The following is a 26,919-nucleotide window of genomic DNA, read 5'->3' as shown; positions in this document are numbered from 1 at the left end:
AGCTGGATTCCAGGTTGATTGCGTATATACAGAATTCTCGAAGGCCTTTGACAAAGTTTGTCACAGAGTACTACTTGGAAAGCTTGCTCATATGGGTTTCCATTCCTGCTTTTTGAAATGGATACAATCATACCTCTCTAATAGACGCTGTGTTGTTACTATCGATGGTGTTTCGTCAGAACCTTTCATTGCTTCATCCGGTGTCCCGCAAGGAAGCGTTCTAGGCCCTCTACTATTTGTTCTTTTCAGTAACGAGCCATGGTTGACCGTATCTTTTCATCAACGACATAAGTAGTTGCTTTTTATTTGCAAATTATTTACTGTATGCAGATGATCTCAAAATTTTCGCGGTAGTCAGGGATACTTCTGATGAAGCTAAATTTCAACGTGATATTGACGCTGTTCATTCGTGGTGTCTACGTTATAGATTCCCTTCAAATATTAAAAAATGCTTTAAGATGACGTTTGCTAAAATTATGAATGTTTGTATTACGAACTATAGCATTTCGAACACTTTCCTGCGCAATGTGACTGAAGTAAAAGATCTTGGGGTTATCTTTGACCCGAAGTTGAACTTTAATAATCATGTTGACTTCATCATTGCAAAGTCCTACTCAGTACTTGGTTTTATCCGTCGGAATTCCACTAAGTTTTCTGACCCTTACACTCTGAAAATGTTATATATAACATTTGTACGCTCGCGTCTTGAGTACGCAGTTTTCATATGGAGGCCCTACAGCCAAGTTTCTATTAAAATAATAGAACGTATTCAGAGGTGTTTCTTAATTCGCTCTAAGAACCTTAAAATTCGACGATGCTGTCCCTTCGTATGCTTCGCGTCTCATGCTTATTGACCTACAATCTTTGGATAGTCGTAGGTCTATGTTGTCGATGACTTTTATATTCAATATTATTCAAGGGATCCTTGATTGCCCTACTCTAATGGAAAGGATTACCTTTAATGTTCCTAGGCGTAACCTCCGAGTCACTTACCCTTTTTACTGCAAAAAGGTTAAAACTAATTTCGCCAGCAATGCTCCTCTTGCAAGATCTATGCGAGAATTTAATATTTTGTCTCAAACAATCGTCATTGATTTTTCAATGACCACTGAAGCTTTCGCAAATCTTTTTCGCTCGTTATCTATAAATCTTTAAACTTGTTTTAAATGCTTAGCATATTAACTTCTTAAGTTTAGTATGTAATATACTTGTATTTTTATATAAAAATGTATGTACTTGTTGTTAGTAGTCTGTAAGAAACGTTGTTTCATTGACGGTATTACAATAAATATAAAGGGAGGGAAGGGAGGGATGGTCTGAAGGTTTAATGTGGACACATGAATCGTTCCCGAGATGGTCGGGCTAGCACCTTAATGGTGCTGTGTTACCGGAGCGTACCGGATCTGTATCCGGCAAAGGACCATCACATCGATAACACTCCCCAAAGCCTTCGGGGAGCAACCTTATCGCTACAACAACAACAGCAACTAATGTAGCTTTATTTTTTAGCATCATTATAAATCAGATAGGAAAAAATTATTTTTCTTGCCTGATAGATTCGTGCTTTGGAAAAACTCAAGTCTTTTTTTAGATTTTTAGACATTCCAAAGAAAAGTATACATGTTCATCTGGCGACCACAAGATTAATAACAGGGAAATAAAGGAAATTTTAACGAGGCTGTTCTGCAATACTATTTCGGGTGATATTAAGCACTGATCTTATTCGAATTTGCCGGAAATAATGAATGAAAGTAACTTTCTTATAAAATATATGCTGAAAATAATAAAAATAGTTTTTTTTTTCTACCAAATCAAGAATAACCTAAAAACATATTTTACACGTTCCGTTCAATGTTATTCTTGAAAGTGGGAAATATTTATGAAGAGGTAAATACGTTTTAGGATAAATAAAGTAAATTTAATTTATTATATTTAATTTAGAATATGAATATTGACAACTACATTACACACAGGAGTTATGTTAAATTTTTAATTTATTTTCAGTGCCAAATTAGAGATATTCTAATAAACGCCCCCACATTTGTATCTCGCTTTTTATAAAAAAATAAAAATAATTTTAATAATACAATCTTAACTTAAATTTGACTACGAACTATTTATAAAATAAGATGTATTTGTTGTAAAGATTGGCCGCTTACTGAACGAAATTTCAGTAATCTATATCTTAGTTTTTACTAGGGCTGACGATACCCGGCCACTCGGGTAATGGGGAACCGGTTAATCGAGTAATACAAGTATAATAGGGCACAAGGATGCTTTTCACACTAAGTCAATTCCCGATTGATACCGGCACAGAAAAAGATCAGTAGACAGAACTAAAAAAACTTTTTATGATAAACTATGAGATATTTTTTTTGTAATGCAAAACTGTAATTTTTCATAAAATGAAAGCTGAAAGTTTTTTATGGCAAACACAATTTCAAAAGTTTTTTTTTTTAAGATTTTTTATTCGAATTTCAATATAAAATTGCTTCGATGTTCTTTGAAGTTTAGAAGGATTAAAAGTGTCTGGCTAATCAAAGCCACTATGGAAAGTATCTGGCAATGAGGCTAGTGGTTTCTTATATCGTAACGAAGACCATATATAAAAATCAGTCTTTATAAAATGACGAAATAAAGGTATATTTTTCTGCAAAATATTTGCACGATATCTGTTAAAGCCACTATGACTCAAGTTTTATAATAGACAAACGATCCTGCTTCAGTTGAAAGTATGCACTGACGAAATTTCAACATTTATAAAATGACGAAGGTCTGGCAGTCACGGGCTCTTGCTCTATTAATAATGCTTTGCTGGCCTGTTCATTAACATCACTTAAGACTTCAGAAGTTTGTTATTTCTCAGCTTGAAAAAACTAGTATATCTCCCAAACAGTTGACATCGAAAAATCTCTCAACTACATTAAATATTTGAAATGAACTGTGAAAATTACACATCACCGTTCCGAGCGAAAACTAGCACGGTTCAAACTCCCATTACGAGCTAACACGTTTCACGTGAACAACTGAAACGTGCTGGTGTTACTTTTCCACGGGAATAATGAAACGTTTTATCTTACATGGGACCGACGATGTCAAATGTTAGTTCTCAAGTTAATTTCGGGTAAATGTGTAAGTTATCAGCCCTATTAACAAAACTAATAAAAAAAATTTCACATCAAATCGACATGTTCCACGCCCCAAACACCCGAATAAACAAATGAGCCGCTACCAGAACTTTTAAGACAAAACGTTAAAATAACTTTGTATTCACCAAAAGAATATAGAAAAAATTTTGCAGAAAGCAAATTTTTTTAAAGAAATTTGTACGAAAAATTAAGCAAATTTATTACGTTTGTAATACAAGTAAATATTGGCAAAAAGAACTGGCGAAAAAGGTTCGTTGTTGACATCACCTTTATTTTTGCATTATGGTAATTTCCTATGATTTTCGAAAAGTTAAAACCACAGAAAAAAAATTATAGAATATAACTGTCTCTCATAAATGATATCCACAAAGTGGGTTTGCGTGGTTAATTTGCTTTTTAGTTTATGAAAACTGAGTTAAAGTCTATATGAAATTATGTTGCATATTAATACATTAATTTGATGTTGAATCGGTTGAAGAAATGGCAATATAAAATAACTCGGTCTTTGAATAAAAGTATTAATTAGTAAGAGTTCAGTTAAACTGCTTAGGAAATATGTAAGTCTACGACTAAGAACTGATATTTTCATAGAATATTGTGGCTTTTAGCATTATAATATCAGCTCTATCATTTTAATTTCTAATCTCTAGATGATAAAACTTGCCGCACCTCAATGTACATAATTGGATGTAACTGGGTGGTAGCAATGGTGAGTACTTACATATGTACCTATAAATATTGTTGTGGCATGTATTGGAACTTTATGTCTCATGGTCTCAGCATGCCCAATTGGTGATTAGTTCATATACAACGGTCTGCAAATTTCGTTTTCTGAGTTCAAAGTCCAACGTATATTTAATTTCTTATTGCTTGTTCGCCTTGCTGACGTGCTGCTGGATTGGAGTAATCATCTTCTACAAATGAAAAATGCAATATTATAAATGAAATATAAAAAAAAAAGAAAAACACAACAGCATTATCGAAGATATATGCAGCCAAAAAATAAAATAAAAAGATGTGTGATATATGTATCTTATTTTTAATTACCATCCTCATCTTCTTCGTTATTTTCTTCTAAGCGTAGTTCGTCTGGAAATTCTTTGCCTTGATCACCAGCAACTTCGTTGTTTAAGTTATTAGTATCCAGTAAGTTATTGTTTTTAACAGCTATATCACCTGCGTCTACCGCACCTGGAAGGCCTTCAACATCGTCATTGGCATCATTTTTAGGTTTTTCATCAGCATTGCCACCAGCCGCTTCATTTTTACCACCACCATCAAAGAAATGTTTATCTTCATCAGCTGGTAAGTTAAAATTTGGATCGTTTATGAAATCATTGTCTTTGATTTCATGAGCCCCAGAATCTTCGTTAGCAGCATTTGCCAACGCAGCAAGAACAACGGGCTCTTTATGAGAGGCTTTCGGTTCCATATCGTTAATAGCGTTCGCATAACGATTATTATTGGCATCATCATCGTTGTCATTTTTTTGTGACACACCTGCTGCATGCCCATCGGATTTCTTTAGAGCGTCGGCGTTCCGGTTAGCATTTCGGTCTTCATTTAATAATTCATCGAAATTTGCCGGTATAGGTGCTACATTATCAGGAAGCTTTCGTACATTAGGTGGTAAAGGCAATGGCGGCATTCCGCTGCTTGTAGTCGAAGAAGTATTGATTTGTTTAATTGGTGCACTCGCTTCTAAATTAAATTGCTCTAATTTTGATGACGTAGTTGTGGCCATCTTTCGCGGTGAGCTCAATGGTGATATTTTACTGCCGCCAGCCGACACTATCGATTGATTGGTAATCGGTTGCCGTACTTGGGGAAAATAATTAATATCGCCATCATTGGATTCAACAATTTTCTCAATTGGCTTTGGTAAAATCTGAAAATTTTCAACGGAATTTAGTATTAAGCTACGATCAGTACGTGAAAGATAAGGTAAAAATCCACCAACACCATCTACCCCAATATTGCCAGCAACTATATCACTACCAGCCTTTAAAACTAAATTATCATTTTCATTTGCTTTTTGCTTATCTCTACCATTACTGTTCTCTTTAGTATATATATTTGAACTGTTAGTAGCTGAAGCCGTTTTGTTAGTCAGTGGCGCAGAGATTTCTTGAGTTTTGTTAGTTAGCTTTATGTCGATGTGATATAGACCGGGACTCACGGGTACTTGTTCTTTAAAAGACTTATCAAGACGCGACTGGGGGCTCGTAATTTGTGCTTTATTTGGTGGATTAAATATTTTTTTAATTATGATTGTGTTATCTGGTTTATAGTCACAATGTTGTTGATAATCAGCAATTATATGTTCAAAGTTGTTGATTTGCAATTCAGATTTCCCCTCAAGACGTTCTTTTTCGGCAGCCAAGGTATTATATTTTCCCTGAAATTATTTGATTTTTTCCGAATTTTTGTTAATATACAATTTAAATATTTTGTTTTTTTTTTTTTTTTTTTTTTTTTGACATTAAAAAATGTATTAATTCATGTTAAAGAGGATAAATTAAGGTAAAAGTCTAGTTGAGGGGTCGACTGCTAATACGCGTTCAAAAATATCGAGAGGTGTCAAACGACGCGTCTTGACCTCGACAACAATAATCAGAAGGGGGAAAACAAAAATTGTATCTCTGTCCGGAGATATTTGCAGTTGAAGTTGGCGATTTTCATGTGGTTGTTGTAATGTTGTTGTACCCACAAATAAAATTGTGAACATCAGTGTTTTGCGCGGATATAGTTTGGTCTCCAAACCGTTGTTGGACCCACCCAGGGTAATTTTTTTACCTAATATAACACAGGTCAACAAAAAAAATTTGTACATGTGTTTTGCCCTATATATTCGGATTCTATGTTCAATTCTATAAAAAAAAAATGCAATTACGAATCAAAAATATTTGGTTTTGTAAAAGTTATAGCGATTTGAAAATTTTGCATTTTTGCACCAGGCTAATGTAGGTCCTTTCGCGCTATTTCGGTCGATAGAGGGCGGCGGGTAGCTACCTGATGCAGCGATGCATCAAAAAAAGATCTACTTAAAGCACAACATACTCAGCTTAAAAAAAAAAAACAAAAAAATTTGGTTGAGAAACAGTAAAAAGGAGATAAAAGGTCCCAGATACACACGATTTTAGGTAGATTTGGCAATTCGTTAAGTACATATTAAGAAACTCATCGAAACTTTTACTGACGGATTGGCAGGCCTAGCAATAGGGCATGCCAGCTACCTGATAGCGTTTTTGAAAGTAAAATTTTTTTTAAGAAGCTGTAGTTTCTTGGGTTACTCGTTGTGGGCGACACTATGTTTTTGCATATCACAGAGGAATGATGCCTTCGAGAAGTTGTAAACGAGCGGCTAATTCGTTTTGCTATATATGTGACGAATGTATTAAAAGAAGAGAAAAAAAGTTTGATTTAACTAAAAACACAAGGATTTGCGAGACCTACCTAGCCTACTTCGGTCTACCTGTTAAAAACCAGGACAAAAAATGGGCTCCACATGTTTCATGTAACTCTTGCAGAAGCATTCTGGAGCGTAAGTTTATTTTCTCTTTTTATTGTACTAACTGTTTCATATATATATACATATATCTACATATATATAATTGCATAATAACTGAAATTGTTATAAAATAAAAAAATTTTGATGTTGCTTTGCTCGGGGTGTGAACCCAGGGCATACGGTGTGGTAGGCGGAGCACGCTACCATCACGCCACGGTGACCGCCAATTGTTATGAAATGCTTTACGTTTTATTATAGTTTGGTACCAGGGTGATAAAAGAGCCATGAAGTTCGCAGTGCCGAGGATTTGGAGGGAACCGAGTAATCGTGCCACTGATTGCTATTTTTGTGTGGTGACACCACTGAAAGGGAAACTTTTAAGGAAAACAATATATCCGGAACTACCCTCGACATCCGCTCCAGTACCAAATTCGGAACATAATCCTGTACCTGATCCACCTGTGTTGGAAAAGCAACTATTCCCACAAAGCAGCTTTCAAACACCGAGTTCATCTGCATCCGTACATTCCGAATATGTTCCTCAATTTGAACCAGGAATACCACATCTCATCAACTCTGAAGATCTCAATGACTAATAAGAGACTTAAATCTATCAAAAGACAAAGCAGAGTTATTAGCATCGGGGCTTAAACAACGAAATTTACTTACTTCTGATGTTCGAATATCTCGGCAAAGAAAGCGTCATGAAGAATTTTCTTGTTTCTACAGTAAGGAAGATGGACTCTGTTTTTGCTATGACGTGAAAGGTTTATTTGAAGCAATTGGTATTCCTTGTGATACAAATGAATGGAGCCTCTTTATCGACAGCTCAACAAAAAGTCTAAAAGCAGTTCTATTACACAATGGGAACAAATTTCCATCTATTCCACGGGCACATTCCATACATCTCAAGGAAAATTATGACAGTATTAAAATGCTATTAACTGCAATAAAATATACGGAATACAAAAGGGAAGTTATTGGAGACTTCAAGATGGTTCGTTTTTTTTTTTTTTTCTGGAATTCAAGGTGGATATACCAAACACTCCTGTTATCTTTGCCTATGAGATAGCAAACACAAAAGAGGACATACAAAATCAAAGTAAAGTGCTTAGGTCGTTTTCATAAAACTCCTTAAATGTGAAAAAAATTTTTTGAAATGTTTACTGATGTTTCTCCAAAATAGAAAATTTGTTTTTTAAGCCCAAAATGGCATAGAAAACAAAATGAAAAAAAAAAAAGAAAATAGCATAGGAATTAACTTTTAATAATTAAACAAGAAAAAATAAACTGTAACTATTCATCATTTGAAAAAAATTTCAGAAAATTTTGTAAGAAAAATTAGAAATAATAAAATGGAATGCTTAACATAATAAACATAAAAAACTTTCCGCCAAATAAATAAAAAATTGACAGCTGATAAATTCCCTTTGCCTAGAATAGATGACATTCTAGATCAATTAGGAAGAGCGAAATATTTCTCATGCCTAGATTTAATGTCAGGATTTCACCAAATAGAACTGAGCCCAGAGTCAAGGGATGTCACATCCTTTACGGCAGATAACGGTACTTATCGTTTCAAAAGATTACCTCATGGCCTCAAAGTAGCTCCAAACTCATTCCAGAGGATGATGACATTGGCTTTCGCAGGTCTAAAACCATCACAAGCATTCTTATACATGGACGATTTAGTCGTAGTCAAGAAGTTACTTATCTTGGACATAAATGAACAAGTACTGGAATTTTACCAGACACAAATAAATTTAAAATTGTTCAAAATTACCCAACTCCCAAAAATGCCGATGAAGCAAAAAGATTTGTCGCATTTTGTAATTATTATAGAAGATTCATACCAAATTTCGCGGAATACGCCAGGATTCTAACAAGACTTAGTAAGAAAAATGTAATTTTCAATTGGACAGACTACTGCGACAAATCTTTTAACTACCTAAAAAAAGCATTAGTTAGTCCAAATATCCTACAATATCCCAATTTTGATAGAGAGTTCTTTATTACAACCGACGCAAGTGGTTATTCTTGCGGTGCTGTGCTAAGCCAAGAATATGAAGGAAAACAATTACCCATTGCTTATGCCTCAAGATCATTTACAAAATGCGAAATTAATAAAGCTACGATCGAAAAAGAATTGGCGGCCATACATTGGGCAATTATATATTTTAGACCATATGTTTATGGCAGAAAATTCACAGTGTAAACGGATCATCGATCTTTAACGTATTTATTCTCAATGAAAAACCCTTCATCTAAATTAACTAGAATCAGCTTATATTTGGAAGAGTATGACTTTGGGGTGGAGTACATAGCCAGAAAAGAAAATTACGTGGCAGATGCTCTGTCACGAATAGATATTATGACGTATTTATTCTCAATGAAAAACCCTTCATCTAAATTAACTAGTATCAGGTTAGATTTGGAAGAGTATGACTTTGGGGTGGAGTACATAGCCAGAAAATAAAATTACGTGGCAGACGCTCTGTCACGAATAGATATTATGACGGATCATCGATCTTTAACGTATTTATTCTCAATGAAAAACCCTTCATCTAAATTAACTAGAATCAAGTTAGATTTGGAAGAGTATGACTTTGGGGTGGAGTACATAGCAATTTACTTACTTCTGATGTTCGAATATCTCGGCAAAGAAAGCGTCATGAAGAATTTTCTTGTTTCTACAGTAAGGAAGATGGACTCTGTTTTTGCTATGACGTGAAAGGTTTATTTGAAGCAATTGGTATTCCTTGTGATACAAATGAATGGAGCCTCTTTATCGACAGCTCAACAAAAAGTCTAAAAGCAGTTCTTTTACACAATGGGAACAAATTTCCATCTATTCCACGGGCACATTCCATACATCTCAAAGAATTTTATGACAGTATTAAAATGCTATTAACTGCAATAAAATATACGGAATACAAAAGGGAAGTTATTGGAGACTTCAAGATGGTTCGTTTTTTTTTACTGGAATTCAAGGTGGATATACCAAACACTCCTGTTATCTTTGCCTATGAGATAGCAGAAATGATGCCGCCCACTATCGCCAACAACATTGGCCTGAACGTACTGAGTATGGAGTGGGAAGATTTAATATTCAACATGAAGCAATTGTCGATCCTAAAAATATATTGATGCCGCCATTGCATATTAAATTGGGTCTTATTAAACAATTTGTGAAGGCCCTTAATATTGAGTCTAAAGCTTTCAAATATTTGCAGCCTTTTTTTTCAAAGCTGTCAGAGGCGAAAATTAAAGCTAGTCTTTGTTGGCCCTCAAATAAAAAAAATTATAAACTGCGATATTTTCCCGGACCTACTTAGCAATGAGGAGAAACTAGCGTGGAACAGTTTTAAGGCAGTAGTTCATGGCTTTCTTGGAAATCATAGGGATGAAAATTATGATGAGCTGATAACTGGCATGATTACGAATTTTTCCACCATCGGATGTAGAATGTCGCTAAAGATGCACATGTTACATTCACATCTGGATAAATTCAAAGATAATATGAGAGCTTATTCAGAAGAACACGAGGAGCGATTCCATCAAGATATAATGGAGTTTGAGAAACGCTACCAAGGCCAGTATACGGAAAGCATGATGGGGGACTATATTTGGACGTTAATAAGAGAAAATGTTACCGAATATGGCAGGAAAAGCAGGAAAAAGGATTTTTAAACATTTAAACTGTATTCTAAAACTAAATTTATAAGAATAAATCTTAAATTGATTTTTACTATACTAGAATAAATCAAATCTATGTAAAATTTTGATGAATTTTCATGTTTTTCGTTTTTCTCATTTTTTTCGAACAAAACCAAATCAAAAACTTTTTTATGTTCATATTATTTCTGGGTGCAAAAGCAATAAAAAAATATACGCACGACCCATGTACAAAAATGTTGTTGACCAGGGTAATTTATCCTCTTTGCTTTGGTTAACTTTGCTTACCTGCCACAGAGCTATTTCAGAATTTAGAACATTTCTCTCTTTTTCGGCTTCGGATCGTGCAGATTGTAGTTTCTTTTCCATTGCGTTGGCGCTTTCTAAAAGCTCCTTTTTACTCTTCTGACATTCGGTAACCAGTTCGTAATGTTCACTTTTCAATAACTTATGCTCCTGTAGTAATTTGTCATAACGTGTACGTAATTCTGTTTGCTCATTTGAACGTAGAGCACTTACTTCCTTTAGTTTTTGCTCAAGGCTATGTCGAATTTTCATCTGTTCATTACGCTCCTGTTCCAAAGTCTTTTGCTGATTGTACTTTTGTTCTGCTAAATCTATAAAATCAAAAAATGTATTTACATACATATACCAACGAGTTTTAATATAATTTTATTTTAAAATCACTTTGCAGTTGTTCATTAAGCTGCTCCTGCTGACGCTCACACCGTAAACGTTGTTCCCGTGCCTCATCCAATTGCTGTTGGGAGCTGTGATAAATAGCCACCATGCATAGAAGTGAGATCAGCACAACCAGGCACACAATGAACCGGCAACGGCCTGTGCGAGCAAAGCGTGTCCCAGACATTTTTCTGGTGGGAGCTTTTTTTTCCTTCTTTTCTGTTAGCTATATAATTATTTTTTTAATTTGAAAATTTTTGTATCCCTTTCGTAAAATAGACACAAAATAATAATAATAATGTAGCCACCTAGCATTTTAATAAAAAAATCACCTCGAGAGCTGCCGGCTGTTACAAATGTTTTTAAATTTAAGGCCGCAGCACAACGAAAATTTCCACCTGCACTTTGGGCTTTAACTGATAATACTAATTTCACACAGACGGCTTATTGAATAATAAAGGCAATTTTCTACATTAAGACGCTTATTGAGCTCAATCTTCCCTACAAAATTCGAATCTATTATTATTTCATTAGTAGCTAATCGAATGCCTAATGAAGTCAAAAGCACAATGCAACTTTGTTGGCAGCGTTCCGCTTCCGTTTCCGTTTCTTAGTTTTCAAAGCAAATGTCATTGTCTGCATGGCGGAACGATACAAGGTGGCCGCATCGAAAAGCTGATTATAACCTTTTTTATTTGATTTGATACATCAACTACCGGCGCAGTACGATTTTGACATTTGTCCATCGAATTTACAAGTACATGGAATTTTTTTTGTTTGTAGGTATGTCACCATGCTCCCACTTTGTATCGTTCCGCCATGATTGTCTGTCTCATCCTTCATACTAATCGAGCAGTTAATTCTGTGTGAAAGCAAAAAATTTACGATTTCATTAGCAGGTGAAATGAGATCATTAAGTTTCTGTGTGAAAACAGTATAAGATTTATCAAATCTCGTATTTAAACCTGCACTCTCTCCCATTGTGAATGATTACTAACTGTGATATCTTATCTGTCAACTGCCTGACAGGATGTTCAATATGGCTACTTTTTAGCGTTTTGACCAGTGTTGCCAGGTTAGCCTTTTCGAGGCTAGATTTAGCCTTTTGTTTTTGCCTTTAGCCTCGAAATTTTGGGTTTAGCTTCGTGACTTTTTCTAGCCTTTTTTAATCCGAATGTATTTTTAATAATTTCTAAAATAAAATAATTTCAATAGTTCCTGTGAACACCTAATACCTAATAATATTTTTATTTATTTGTATTTATTAGGCAATTCATCCCAGCACAACAATTTGACAAAAATTATTTTACAGTGCTACTCGGTAAAAGGCATAAAATAGGAACAATCTAATCTTGAAACTTAAAGCTAATGACTATGGCTAAGAAAAGGTTACAACAAATAATATATTTAATAAATAGTAAATAGATAAATAAAGGAATGATAAAGTACATTTGCTTAGAAGGAATCAGTATTTTAATTGTCTAGGTTATTATAGAAACTTGTTAATTCTTTATTGAAGAGCAGAGCATTGCTTATAAGCCTAAGTCTAGAAGGGAGCGAGTTCCAAAGACGTATGGAATTAATGAAGAACTGGCGATCAGATATTAGCATACGATGTCTGAAGTGGGTAAGGAGAACAGATCTAGACGACTGGAGAAAATTTAGCCTCCGATACAGATAGTCAGGTTCCTTCATATATATTAATTTATGTAGCGTAGTGAGCGTTTTAAGTTTAATAAGGTTATCGAAAGAAATGTTTAGCAACCTGTAAGCATGTTGAGAGACGTGGTCAAGTCTTTCAACCCATAGACGTATCTAGCAATGTTGTTATACACAACATTAAGTTTCCTATTACATACATAGTCACAATTGGAGTAAACCTCACAACCATAAAGGAGCGTAGGTATTAAGTACGCTTTTGCTATTAGTAGACGAATATGTAACGGAGTAAAATATTGTGTTGTCTAAACTTAAATTTTCCATTCCACTTTTACCTAGTGACCTTCTATGAATGACTATACATTTCGACTTCTTAGGGTTAAGACATAAGCCGTTCATAGAAGCCCACGTACCAATTTGACACAAATCGTAATTTAAGTTATTAATACATGAACTGGTACGATCACTAGGACAGCACATATACAATTGTACGTCGTCAGCATAAATGTGAATATTACAATACTTGAGAACACCAGGCAAATCGTTTATATACAAAACAAATAACAGGGGACCAAGGATTGAGCCTTGTGGGACTCCTCTTAAAACACTGACGAAGTCAGACTTTCTGCTACCAACACTTACTGCCTGAGTTCGGTCGGCCAAATACGATCTGATTAGGGCCGTTACACAGTTGGAGAAATTAAATAGGTTGTCCAGCTTCTTGCAGAGAACGGTGTGGTCGACCGAGTCAAACGCTTTTGAATGGTCGAGAAGAGTCAGGAAAGCAGTAAAATTTTTGTCAACTTGTTCTCGAATATCCTCTATCACCGATAGGAGCGCCGTTTTACAGCTACGATTTGACCTGAATCCAGACTGGGAATCTGTGGGAAGGTTATTATTCTGCACATAAATATTTATCTGGCAGTGCAAAATTCGTTCGACGACCTTGGAAAGGAAAGGCAGAATAGCTATAGGCCTATACTCCTTGTTTTGCTTGGGGATTGGGATTACCTTAGCAACTTTCCAACATTTGGGAAATACACAGGACGTCAGCACAGAGTTAACCAAGTAGGTTAAGTGAGGAAGGATTTTAGGAAGAATTATTTTTAAAAATTTCGGACATATACCATCGAACCCCATAGCATTAGACTTTACTGAAAGAATGGCTTGAACGACATCACAATCATCGACACTAGCAAACTCAAGAGGACCAAAATCAAAATTAGCGCGAATACAATAATTATCAGCACATATATTGTCAGTTGAGATTGGCAGATTTACAAAATTTATATTTATCTCATTAATGTCTACATCAGGGAGGACAGAAATATCACATTTGGATTTTCCGATACCAATATGTTTAATCGACTTCCAGGTTTCCTTCGAACTCAAAGCAGCACTAAACTTGTTATTATAAAATTTCTGCTTAGCTGGCCTAATGGCTTTGTTTGCAGCGATCCTAGCTGTTTTGAAGCAGTTGTGAGCCTCCAGGGTTTTGTATCTTTTCCATCGTGAGTAAGCAAGGTTACGCTGGTGAATTAAGTGTTTTAGATTGGCACTAAACCAAGGGGTATTATTGTGTGTAGCAGCTTTGAGTTTCACTGGCACATAGTTGTCGAAAAGCCTAATAATATGGTTCTGTAGGAATGATGCCTGATCATCGACCGATGTCAGTGTACGAATCAAGCTCCACTCAACCGACTCCACCGCTGCATTAAGGGAACTGTAATCTATGCTTCTAAAATCACGATATGTAAAGGAACATTGTATGTGTGACGTTTGAAAGTTGTAACTAAGAAATATCAGATCGTGTTTTGAAAAGCAAGATGCCGACAATTGATCGTAGTGGAGCAATTTCAGGGGATCATTCACGAAAAATAAATCCAGCAAAGAAGAATTTGAGTCAGTAAAGTGTGTAGGTGAAGTTAAATTGGTGGGAAAAAGTCCAAGAGACTCCATACTTAGCTTTAGAGTTGAGTCGACGAGAAGGTTGGAGTTGAAATCCCCAGCGATGATTATATTATCATAGCTTATAAGTAGAGGCTCGAGAAATTCAATAAAGCCAGAGAAGTCAACTCCACGATTACGTCTGTATGCACAGCCGATAAGAAGCCTTTCATTATTTACAGAGAACACGTCTACAAACACATATTCGACAAAATCACTTGGACTAGCACTGCAGCAAAGTTTACAGGATAAAGTACTTTTAACATATATAGCAACACCACCACCATGACCACGTCTATCAGCCCTGAAAAGTTGATATCCATTTAGTTGCACCAAATCATTTATGTGACATGAAGAAAACCAGGTTTCGGAAATACATATAACATCTATATCAGAACCCTCAGATATGAATCTCAATTCATCCAGCTTTTTATATAGGCTTTGCGCATTAAGATGGATGACTTTGAGCCCTTTAGTACGTTTGTTGAATACGCGCAACAGTGTATGTAAGCAGTCTTTGGAACTAGACAACCTATAGTCTAGGACCATCACTATATATGGGATATAAAGAATGCTCTGCGATGCGTAACAATAAAGACAACATAAGTGATTGTTTACAAGTATGATAGGGAGAGATAAAGACAGAAACGAAGAGACTCAAGAACTTAAGTAATATACCATACGTAGAAATTAATTTATTATTATTATTAATATTAATATGAGTTCTCTACAAAAGATTAATTCTTTTCTGCTGAAAATTCGTTGAAAGTTTCAAAGCCAGATGTATTTTCTTACTTTGAAAAAGAGAAGTATAGTTATTCTTCAAGTAAAATAGCATTAATAGAGCTGCAGTGGCGAAAACTTATAACTATAAATTAAGGAACAAACTAAAAATTAAAATGCTTAATGCGCTGCTTAATATTAGATGCTCGTTAAAACGCTTATCTAAATGTTGTAATGATTTTGAAATTACCAATGATCTCATATCAATGGTAGATATTCCTTTAGCCCTTTTTTTTTCACTGTTCACTGCACTCACCTTGCACTCGAACGATCGAATCAGATCCGCAAGACAAATAAAAGAAAAAATGATAAGAAAAGGAATGATTTTAGTAACGAAATTGGTATATTTAAATGCGTTGCGATTGCGCGCCAAGATCGACTGTATCGTACAAAATTTTACAAATTGTGAAAAAGTTTATATATGAAGGTATATGTGTGGTGTGACAATTTATGTGTGTGAACGTGTTAGTGTCAGTGTGTGGTGTGTTAAGTGGGTGGCAGGGTTGCATCTGCCAGTGTGCTGGTGTTGCCACGCTCGTTTAGCCAAATGGTAAATAGCCAAACTTTATACGCAGACTTAAGCTCTTCTGGTTTTTCAGACGGGGAATATTTTATATAAATAATTGTTTGTAATATTTTTTTTTTGTATATACACATATGCAATCATCTAAAGTGATTTCACGTGCTAGTCAAGGAAAATGTGCCTGATATGTTTTGAAACAAGAAGTTATGTTTAAGTTATGTTTATAAGTTTTTATTTACAAATGTGTAAACTAAAATATAAAAAAAAATTTTATGAATTGCAGTGTTTTTGTGCCGTGTATGTCAAAATTTTCATTTGCACCAATTTCGTCATTTTATATATGCGCATGGTTTTTGTATCATATATGGGCCGTCTATGCAGAAGATATAACACTTAGTTATCATTCACAATGATTACAATCACTTATTTCTATTCATTGTAAACTTTACCAAGTAGCGCAACTAACAGCTGATCACTCAAAATTAGCACACACACACAAACATCACTAATGGCCATATTACGGAAATCTTAGGGAAATTGAAGTTAAATTTTTAAACAGACATAAAATGTTATAATTTTAAAATATATAGCATCTAGGACACCTTAATTGCAGTAATTGAAAGAAAATGTTTGCTTATACTCAAGTATTTAATTATTTTTTCTAAATTTATCTTTAATATTGATACAATGATTGATCCAATGCAACTCTGGTCTTCCTACTGTTCTTCATTCCACTCCATTCGAGTGCCTATTTTCACGGCCTGCGAGTGCCTTCCACTCTATTCGCAACATAACCTCGAATTAAGCTGCCAAACTATATAGTAAACAATGGACAGCATTGTTTACTATATAGTTTGGCCAAAGAGGATAAATACAATAAGAGCCGTCACTCGTTATTTTGTGACGAATATCTCGCTGGAAATTGAAAAAATTAATGCCGAATGTTTTCTGAGAGGGACATTTTTAATTGTCTCGCATTTATCCATGATATGTAGGGCCCTTGTGCAACTGTGATTTTTGGAAAGAGAATTAAATAAATTAATTAAATACAGTCGAAAAATAAACACAAATACTCCACGAAAATGTATGGAAGACATTTATAAACATCTCGCCCAAAAAAAAGTAGCGACTACCTCTCAGTATACATCGAGTAAATGCCAAAAAATAACGAGTGACGGCTCTTATTGTATTTATCCTCTTTGGTTTGGCAGCTTAAGGGCGAATTAATGGTGACTTATAACCATAAAGCCATAACCAGATAAAACAGCTGATCGAACCTACCGTATGGAAATCAATGTAATCGATTAATGGTGCCATACCATAACGCTAACTCGATTACATTGATTTCCATAAGATAGATGTGATCAGCTGTTTTATATGGTTATGGCTTTATGGTTATAAGTCACCATTAATTCGCCCTTAAGCTGCCAAACCAAAGAGGATAAATACAATAAGAGCCGTCACTCGTTATTTTTTTGGCATTTACTCGATGTATACTGAGAGGTAGTCGCTACTTTTTTTTTTGGGCGAGATGTTTATAAATGTCTTCCATACATTTTCGTGGGGTATTTGTGTTTATTTTTCGACTGTATTTAATTAATTTATTTAATTCTCTTTCCAAAAATCACAGTTGCACAAGGGGCCTACATAGCATGGATAAATGCGAGACAATTAAAAATGTCCCTCTCAGAAAACATTCGGCATTAATTTTTTCAATTTCCAGCGAGATATTCGTCACAAAATAACGAGTGACGGCTCTTATTGTATTTATCCTCTTTGGTTGTTGTAGCGATAAGGACACTCCCCGAAGGCCTTGCGGAGTGTTATCGAGTTGATGGTCCTTTGCCGGATGCAGATCCGGTACGTTTCGGTACCACCTCGGGGACGATATGTTATGACCACATGGGACCTTCTAAGCCATTCCGCGTTCCCACCCCCTAGATTTATGAGGAGTTCGGGGTCGCCAGAGCCTCGGCTGTTAATAAAACAGGATTCACCACGTATCGGTGAGGTTGACAATTGGGTCTGGAGAAGCTATATATTACGCTGGTAACCCCTTGAAAGGGTTGCGCTACACAACCCCTTGGGTAGTAGTGCAGTTTACGGTACCCACCCTAAAGTTGAGCCAAGATTTTCGAGTGAGTTATCAAAAGACGCGTATTAATCTCGAAAGCAATAATCCGAAGGCGGAAAAAAAAATTGTATTTCTGTCCGGAGATATTTTCAGTTGAAGTTGGCGATTTTAATGTGGTTGTTGTAGTGTTGTACCCACCAAAAAATTGTGCATCACCGTGGCGGTAACGTGTTCTGCGCAAAAATACTATGGATCCCACCCCCGGTTTCGGAGGGACCCGCGGGTCTTTTTTCGGTTTTTCGTTAATATCTTTTGAACGGGTAAAAAAAAGTTAACTTCCACTTTCGGATTCTTGATCTGGACGTGAATACGCGTCTTTTGATACCCCACTCGAAAATTTTGGCCCAAATTTCGGTGGGTACCGTAAACTGCACTATTACAACCCCTTGAATCTAGTGTGTATTTTAGTCGCCTCATACGACAGGCATACCTACCGCGGGTATATTCTAACACCCTAACACGTACTTTGAGCTGGCTTCCACAATTTCGTTATGGTAAACAAGCCTATATATGACGGCAGCCGCAGTGACCTATATTCACTTTTTATTTTTAAAAACAAATGACAAGCTATTAGTTTCGTTACTATTTTGGATAAAGTGCTTTGCTATAAAAAAAGTACTCGATTTAATATAGTTTCTCAAAGCGGCCTCTTCTGTTCTTTCCCTTTCTTCAGGCATTCGTATTAATTGGGAGCATGGTACAATTATGTACAGGTTGGCTCATCTCATCAGCTGATTTTATTTATGACATTGCATGGTCGAAGGGATTGTCAAAAGGAGATGGCAAACTCAAAATGAAACCAACACATTGGCAACATTTTACTTACACATACAAAAACTGCTAAGTTTTATGTTTCCATTCCATACCATTCGCACCAACACCAATACACAGATTTTGACAATTTGAACAGACATATTTTGTTGCTTTACAGATGAGCCAACCTGTATATAGTTGAACCATGATTGGGAGCTTTCAAAATGAGCTGTCACTACATAGACCACCTTGTCCATTGTTTACTATATAGTTTGGCAGCTTAATTCGAGGTTATGTTGCGAATAGAGTGGAAGGCACTCGCAAGCCGTGAAAATAGGCACTCGAATGGAGTGGAATAAAGAACAGTACATGGTTCAACTATATACAGGTTGGCTCATCTGTAAAGCAACAAAATATGTCTGTTCAAATTGTCAAAATCTGTGTATTGGTGTTGGTGCGAATGGTATGGAATGGAAACATAAAACTTAGCAGTTTTTGTATGTGTAAGTAAAATGTTGCCAATGTGTTGGTTTCATTTTGAGTTTGCCATCTCCTTTTGACAATCCCTTCGACCATGCAATGTCATAAATAAAATCAGCTGATGAGATGAGCCAACCTGTACATAATTGAACCATGGAACAGTAGGAAGGCCAGAGTTGCATTGGATCAATCATTGCATCAATATTAAAGATAAATTTAAAAGAAATAATTAAATACTTGAGTATAAACAAACATTTTCTTTCAATTACTGCAATTAAGGTGTCCTAGATGCTATATATTCCAAAATTATAACATTTTATGTCTGTTTAAAAATTTAACTTCAATTTCCCTAAGATTTCCGTAATATGGCCATTAGTGATGTTTGTGTGTGTGTGCAAATTTTGAGCGATCAGCTGTTAGTTGCGCTACTTGGTAAAGTTTACAATGACCTTGTCCTTATTCCATCATAGGTTCATTTATCAGCTAATTGGCGGAATTGTCTAATTTTATTTTCGTAGCGAGAAACTTGAACCACAATAAAAGCTAAATTTTAAACATAGTTTCAGTGAAAAAAGGCTAATTATATTAAAAAGAGCATACGTAAAACATTTTCAACGAGTATTGTTTACTAAAAAGTGAATTGCTCCAGAAAACACCAATAAACGAGAGTGCGAATGTAAGTACTGGCTCAGAAACAAACGTAGTTGAATTGTAGTCAAAACTCCCAACTTGTATTCACCCACATCTACATATTTCGAAAAATCAATGTGAGCCTGTAACAGTCCATTATCTATGCCGGTAGCTTATGTAAGCACTTTACCCACAGAAAACTTAATACCGAAGATATTCCATACACATATTATATGTATATCTTTATTAGCCGTCATCAATTAATATCATTTACTATAGAGTGGACCAAAACAATATAAATTTGTGATAATTCTTTACGACAGCATGGCACTTCTAATACGCGTCAAAAAATATAGAGAGGTGTCAAAAGACGCGTATTAATCTCGAGAACAATAATCCGAAGGCGGAAATATTTGCAGTTGAAGTTGGCGATTTTCATGTGGTTGTTGTAATGTTGGTGTTGTTGTACCCGCAAAAAAAAAAAAAAACCGAACATAAGTGTTTTGCGCGGATATAGCTTTGGTCTCCAAATCGGTGCTAGGTTAGGTTAGGTTGAAGTGGCTGCCTCCGCTGTCCAAGCGGAGACTCACGTAGGCCGTTGTGGCCCGTTGTGCTACCACACGGGGGGCCCTATTTCCTATTTCGCTACTTCTGAAGAATGTTTAGACCCCAGTAAGGCTAAACCAGCGTGTTGCCTGATGAAACGCAAGATGTCGTTTGTGTGTGCAGATTCAAGCTCCGCAAGACCCTCAAAGGAGTGCCTGTGGAGGCATCGGTACCTGTTGTTGTAGCAGTGTTTCGCCCCACCCAACAGCCGCGACCGATCACAAATTGTCATCAATATCCTCTAACGGCAGTCCAAGGAAACTTGCTGTTTCAACAGGGGTGGACCATAAGGAACCAACGCCTCTGGTTCCACATTACAATTAAAGAGATGGTTGGTGTCATGTGGGGACACATTGCAGGCGGGGCATACTTTGTATGTCGGGGTTGATTCTGGATAGGTAAGAGTTTAACGTGTTACAGTATCCAGAACGAAGTTAAGCAAGAGTGACACGCGTTTCCCTGGGGTATGCGTCCCTCTTCCGCGAGTTTTTGATACTTTTCTTTGAGTACTGGATTCACGGGGCAATTCCCGGCACAACGGTCCGACGCCTGTTTGTGGAGTTCACCAAGGACCTGCTTGTGTTTTTTCGCTTCATACGGCTGGGTTCTCAGGTGCCGTATTTCCTCAAAATGCTTACGGAGATGACTCCTTAAGCCCCTAGGCGGTGCTGGTTTATCAATCAGATATCTGTTGGGATGCCCAGTTTCTGGGTATTCAACAGGAACTGTTTGGTCAGCATCTCATTTCTCTCCCTGATGGGGAGTATTCTCGCCTCATTACCTCGGTACCTGGTTTCTAAGTGTGCGGGACAGTGGCACAGATAGCGGACTACGCTTTCTATCTCCTCCTCGTCCCTACAGCTGCGACAGAAGTCATTTGTTTGTAGGCCCATATAGGCGCCATGAGTGCCCATGAGACAGTGACCTGTGAGAAGGCCCACTAGTGGGCTTATAGAGATACGGTTTAACAGTATCACCGATTGCGATCTCTTTTCATACAGCTTAGGCCAAATTTGCTTGAATATTCGGTAATAGTCTAGTTGAGGGGTCGACTGCTAATACGCTACCAAAAATATCGAGTGAGGTGTCAAAAGACGCGTATTAATCTCGAGAACAATAATCCGAAGGCGGAAAAGAAAAATTTTATCTCTGTCCGGAGATATTTGCAGTTGAAGTTGGCGATTTCCATGTGGTTGTTGTTGTGTTCATACCCACAAAAAAAATTGTGCATCACCGTGGCGGTAGCCAAGGTTATACCACACACCCGGACTTGGCATGGCGCAGCCCAGGGTTATTTTTTATAAGCGCAGCCGAAGGCCGCCAACGCAGAAAGGTGTTCTGCGCAAATATACTCTGGATCCGACCCCAGGTTTCGGAGGTACCCGTGGGTCTTTTTTCGGTTTTTCGTTAATATCTTGTGAACACGTTAAAATTTTTATTTTCCGCCATCGAATTATTATACTGATGTCCAGACGGGTCATTTGACACCTCTCTCGATATTTGTGGTAGCGTATTAGCAGTCGACCCCTCAACTAGACTATTACCGAATATTCTACATGTAGGTTCCATGGCCCATGTGGCGTTTGCTTGATGCGTGAATAGAGATCGCAAGCAGTGCTTGCAGGTGTTTAGAGGAGGGCTGGCCCAACCAGCGGAGGTTATTGTTTGCATCTTGGTGCCTTCCCTAGCTAGCTCGTCCGCAGCGCAGTTTCCTGAAATGTCACAGTGGCCAGGAACCCATATAATGCTCAGGTTGCATTTTTCAGCTAGCTTGTTGCGGGTTTCTCTGCACTTCAACGCCACTAGTGATGAGGTGTTGCTCCATTGCAGGGATTTTATGGCAGCCTGACTGTCCGAGAAAATTGAAATAGAATTGGTCACCTGCAGGTTAGCAAGATAGAGGGCTGCTTCCCAGATAGCTATAAGTTCAGCATGAAAAACACTGCAGTGGTCGGGTAAGCGTAAGCTTTTGCTTAGATTGAGCTTCTCTGAGTATATTCCGCTGCGGACTCTGTTGTTCAGTTTAGAGCCATCTGTAAAAACGGAGATTTCGTGGGATCCCGGCTCCCTGCCGTTTGCCCACTCGTTCCTCTCTGGGATTCTTGTGGAGAATTTGTTGTCCCAGCAAGGGGGCGGTATTGTATGGTCCAACTTTAAGAAGGTTTCTGGGTCCTGCTTCAGGATCCGGGTGTGACCAAACCTGCAGTCACTCCATGGCGCGATGGCGTTGAGCCTTACCGTGTTGCAGGAGGCACAGTATTTTCCAAACCGGTGTTGGACCCACCCAGGGCAATTTTTTATAAGCGCGGCCGAAGGCCGCCAACGCAGAAAGATGTTCTGCGCAAAAATTGTAGGGATACCGCCCCCAGAAGTACCCGCGGTTCTTTTTAAGGTTTCTGGGACCTGTTTCAGGATCCGGGTGTGACCAAACCTGCAGTCCCTCCATGGCTCGAAGGCGTTGAGCCTTGTCGCGTTGCAGGAGGCACAGTATTTTTCAAACCGGTGTTGGACCCACCCAGGGTAATTTTTTATAAGCGCGGCCGAAGGCCGCCAACGCAGAAAGGTGTTGTGCGCAAAAATGCTATGGATACCACCCCCGGAGTTACCCGCGGGTCTTTTTGTTTTTCGTTAATATCTTTTGAATGAGTTAAATTTTTTATTTTCCGCCTTCGGATTATTAATACTGATGTCAAGACGCGCCGTTTGGTACCCCTCTCGATATTTTTGGACGCGTATTAGCAGTGGCGGCCACCGTGGTGTGATGGTAGCATGCTCCGCCTATCACACCGTATTCCCTGGGTTCGCACCCCGGGCAAAGCAACATCAAGATTTTAGAAATAAGGTTTTTCAATTAGAAGAAAGTTTTTCTAAGCGGGGTCGCCCCTCGGCAGTGTTTGGCAAGCGCTCCGGGTGTATTTCTGCCATGAAAAGCTCTTAGTGAAAACTCATCTGCCTTGCAGATGCCGTTCGGAGTCGGCATAAAACATGTAGGTCCCGTCCGGCCAATTTGTAGGGAAAATCAAGAGGAGCACGACGCAAATTGTAAGAGAAGCTCGGCCTTAGATCTCTTCGGAGGTTATCGCGCCTTACATTTATTTTATTTATTTATTAGCAGTGTCATGCTCTCGTAAAGAATTATCTGCATATATGTATGTAAGTATAAAAATTATGTTGTTATGCAATTGAAGAGATGGTTGGTGTCATGTGGGGACATATTGCAAGCAGGGCTTATATTTTGTATGTCGGGGTTGATTCCTTCAGTTGTTGTTGTTGTAGCAATGTTTCGCCCCACCTAATAGCTGCGACCGATCACAAATTGTCATCAATATCCTCTAACGGGAGTCCAAGGAAACTTGCCGTTTCAACAGGGGTGGACCATAAGGAAAGGGGTGTTAGAGGCGTTGGTTCCACATTACAATTAAAGAGATGGTTGGTGTCATGTGGGGACACAGTGCAAGCGGGGCATACATTTTGTATGTCGGGGTTGATTCTGGATATGTATGAGTTTAACCTGTTACAGTATCCAGAACGAAGTTGAGCCAGAGTGACTCGCGTTTCCCTGAGGAGTATGCGTTCCTCTTCCGCAAGTTTTGGGTACTGTTCCCCGAGTACTGGATTCACCGGGCAATTCCCGGCATAAAGGTCCGACGCCTATTTGTGGGGTTCACCTAGGACCTGCTTGTGTTTTTTTGCTCATACGGCTGACTTCTCAGGTGCCGTATTTCCTCAAAATGCTTACGGAGATGACTCCTTAAGTCCCTAGGCGGTGCTGGCTCATCAATCAGATGTCTGTTGGGATGCCCCCGCTTCTGGGTATTCAACAGGAACCGTTTGGTTAGCATCTCATTTCTCTCCCTGATGGGGAGTATTTTCGCCTCATTATGTAGATGGTGTTCTGGGGACATAAGAAGATAGCCCGTGGCGGTTCTGAGCGCAGTATTTTGGCAGGCCTGTAGGTTCTTCCAGTGGGTAGCTTTTGGGCTTGGCGACCATATAGGGGACGCGTAGCACGCAAACGGCTGGCTAATTGCTTTGTATGTGGTAATGAGCGTTTCTTTGCCTTTTCCCCAAGTACTGCCAGAAAGGGATTTGAGGATTTTATTACGGCTCTGGATTTTCGGAACAATTGCGGCTGTGTAGATCCTGATCAAACTTCACTCCCAAGATTTTGGGGTGTAGGACAGTCGGTAGCGTAGTGCCATCGACGTGGATGTTCAAAATTAATGGTGACTTATAACCATAAAGCCATAACCAGATAAAACAGCTGATCGAACCTACCGTATGGAAATCAATGTAATCGATTAATGGTGCCATACCATAACGCTAACTCGATTACATTGATTTCCATAAGATAGATGTGATCAGCTGTTTTATATGGTTATGGCTTTATGGTTATAAGTCACCATTAATTCGCCCTTAAGCTGCCAAACCAAAGAGGATAAATACAATAAGAGCCGTCACTCGTTATTTTTTTGGCATTTACTCGATGTATACTGAGAGGTAGTCGCTACTTTTTTTTTTGGGCGAGATGTTTATAAATGTCTTCCATACATTTTCGTGGGGTATTTGTGTTTATTTTTCGACTGTATTTAATTAATTTATTTAATTCTCTTTCCAAAAATCACAGTTGCACAAGGGGCCTACATAGCATGGATAAATGCGAGACAATTAAAAATGTCCCTCTCAGAAAACATTCGGCATTAATTTTTTCAATTTCCAGCGAGATATTCGTCACAAAATAACGAGTGACGGCTCTTATTGTATTTATCCTCTTTGGTTGTTGTAGCGATAAGGACACTCCCCGAAGGCCTTGCGGAGTGTTATCGAGTTGATGGTCCTTTGCCGGATGCAGATCCGGTACGTTTCGGTACCACCTCGGGGACGATATGTTATGACCACATGGGACCTTCTAAGCCATTCCGCGTTCCCACCCCCTAGATTTATGAGGAGTTCGGGGTCGCCAGAGCCTCGGCTGTTAATAAAACAGGATTCACCACGTATCGGTGAGGTTGACAATTGGGTCTGGAGAAGCTATATATTACGCTGGTAACCCCTTGAAAGGGTTGCGCTACACAACCCCTTGGGTAGTAGTGCAGTTTACGGTACCCACCCTAAAGTTGAGCCAAGATTTTCGAGTGAGTTATCAAAAGACGCGTATTAATCTCGAAAGCAATAATCCGAAGGCGGAAAAAAAAAATTGTATTTCTGTCCGGAGATATTTTCAGTTGAAGTTGGCGATTTTAATGTGGTTGTTGTAGTGTTGTACCCACCAAAAAATTGTGCATCACCGTGGCGGTAACGTGTTCTGCGCAAAAATACTATGGATCCCACCCCCGGTTTCGGAGGGACCCGCGGGTCTTTTTTCGGTTTTTCGTTAATATCTTTTGAACGGGTAAAAAAAAGTTAACTTCCACTTTCGGATTCTTGATCTGGACGTGAATACGCGTCTTTTGATACCCCACTCGAAAATTTTGGCCCAAATTTCGGTGGGTACCGTAAACTGCACTATTACAACCCCTTGAATCTAGTGTGTATTTTAGTCGCCTCATACGACAGGCATACCTACCGCGGGTATATTCTAACACCCTAACCCGTACTTTGAGCTGGCTTCCACAATTTCGTTATGGTAAACAAGCCTATATATGACGGCAGCCGCAGTGACCTATATTCACTTTTTATTTTTAAAAACAAATGACAAGCTATTAGTTTCGTTACTATTTTGGATAAAGTGCTTTGCTATAAAAAAAGTACTCGATTTAATATAGTTTCTCAAAGCGGCCTCTTCTGTTCTTTCCCTTTCTTCAGGCATTCGTATTAATTGGGAGCATGGTACAATTATGTACAGGTTGGCTCATCTCATCAGCTGATTTTATTTATGACATTGCATGGTCGAAGGGATTGTCAAAAGGAGATGGCAAACTCAAAATGAAACCAACACATTGGCAACATTTTACTTACACATACAAAAACTGCTAAGTTTTATGTTTCCATTCCATACCATTCGCACCAACACCAATACACAGATTTTGACAATTTGAACAGACATATTTTGTTGCTTTACAGATGAGCCAACCTGTATATAGTTGAACCATGATTGGGAGCTTTCAAAATGAGCTGTCACTACATAGACCACCTTGTCCATTGTTTACTATATAGTTTGGCAGCTTAATTCGAGGTTATGTTGCGAATAGAGTGGAAGGCACTCGCAAGCCGTGAAAATAGGCACTCGAATGGAGTGGAATAAAGAACAGTACATGGTTCAACTATATACAGGTTGGCTCATCTGTAAAGCAACAAAATATGTCTGTTCAAATTGTCAAAATCTGTGTATTGGTGTTGGTGCGAATGGTATGGAATGGAAACATAAAACTTAGCAGTTTTTGTATGT

At 37.8% G+C, this 26,919-nt stretch overlaps 1 protein-coding gene across 6 annotated transcripts in view; it reads right to left on the bottom strand.

Annotated features, from left to right (window-relative positions):
- Window positions 1–11,300, bottom strand: part of LOC137247014 (myb-like protein X) — a 28,965-nt gene extending 17,665 nt beyond the window's left edge. For 2 of the 6 annotated variants that reach the window (XR_010951761.1, XR_010951762.1), the window contains exons 1-4: window positions 11,023–11,300; window positions 10,624–10,952; window positions 4,197–5,547; window positions 3,871–4,063 (exon numbers count right to left, since the gene is read on the bottom strand). Coding sequence is in view for 4 of the 6 variants with exons in the window: in XM_067778082.1 (XP_067634183.1) it covers window positions 4,005–4,063; window positions 4,197–5,547; window positions 10,624–10,952; window positions 11,023–11,203 (1,920 nt within the window). In the remaining 2 variants the exon portion in view is untranslated. Of the gene's footprint in view, window positions 1–1,896; window positions 4,064–4,196; window positions 5,548–10,623; window positions 10,953–11,022 lie in introns of those variants that run through there. The other 4 variants (XM_067778094.1, XM_067778100.1, XM_067778082.1 and 1 more) reach the window with 4 other exon arrangements.
- Window positions 11,301–26,919: the final 15,619 nt, after the last annotated feature.

The sequence above is a fragment of the Eurosta solidaginis genome, chromosome 1 (genome assembly GCF_040869045.1).
Source record: "Eurosta solidaginis isolate ZX-2024a chromosome 1, ASM4086904v1, whole genome shotgun sequence".
Taxonomy (NCBI): Eukaryota; Metazoa; Arthropoda; class Insecta; order Diptera; family Tephritidae; genus Eurosta; species Eurosta solidaginis.
Note: the sequence above shows the minus strand (reverse complement) of the source record. Positions and strands in the feature narration are given on the sequence as shown.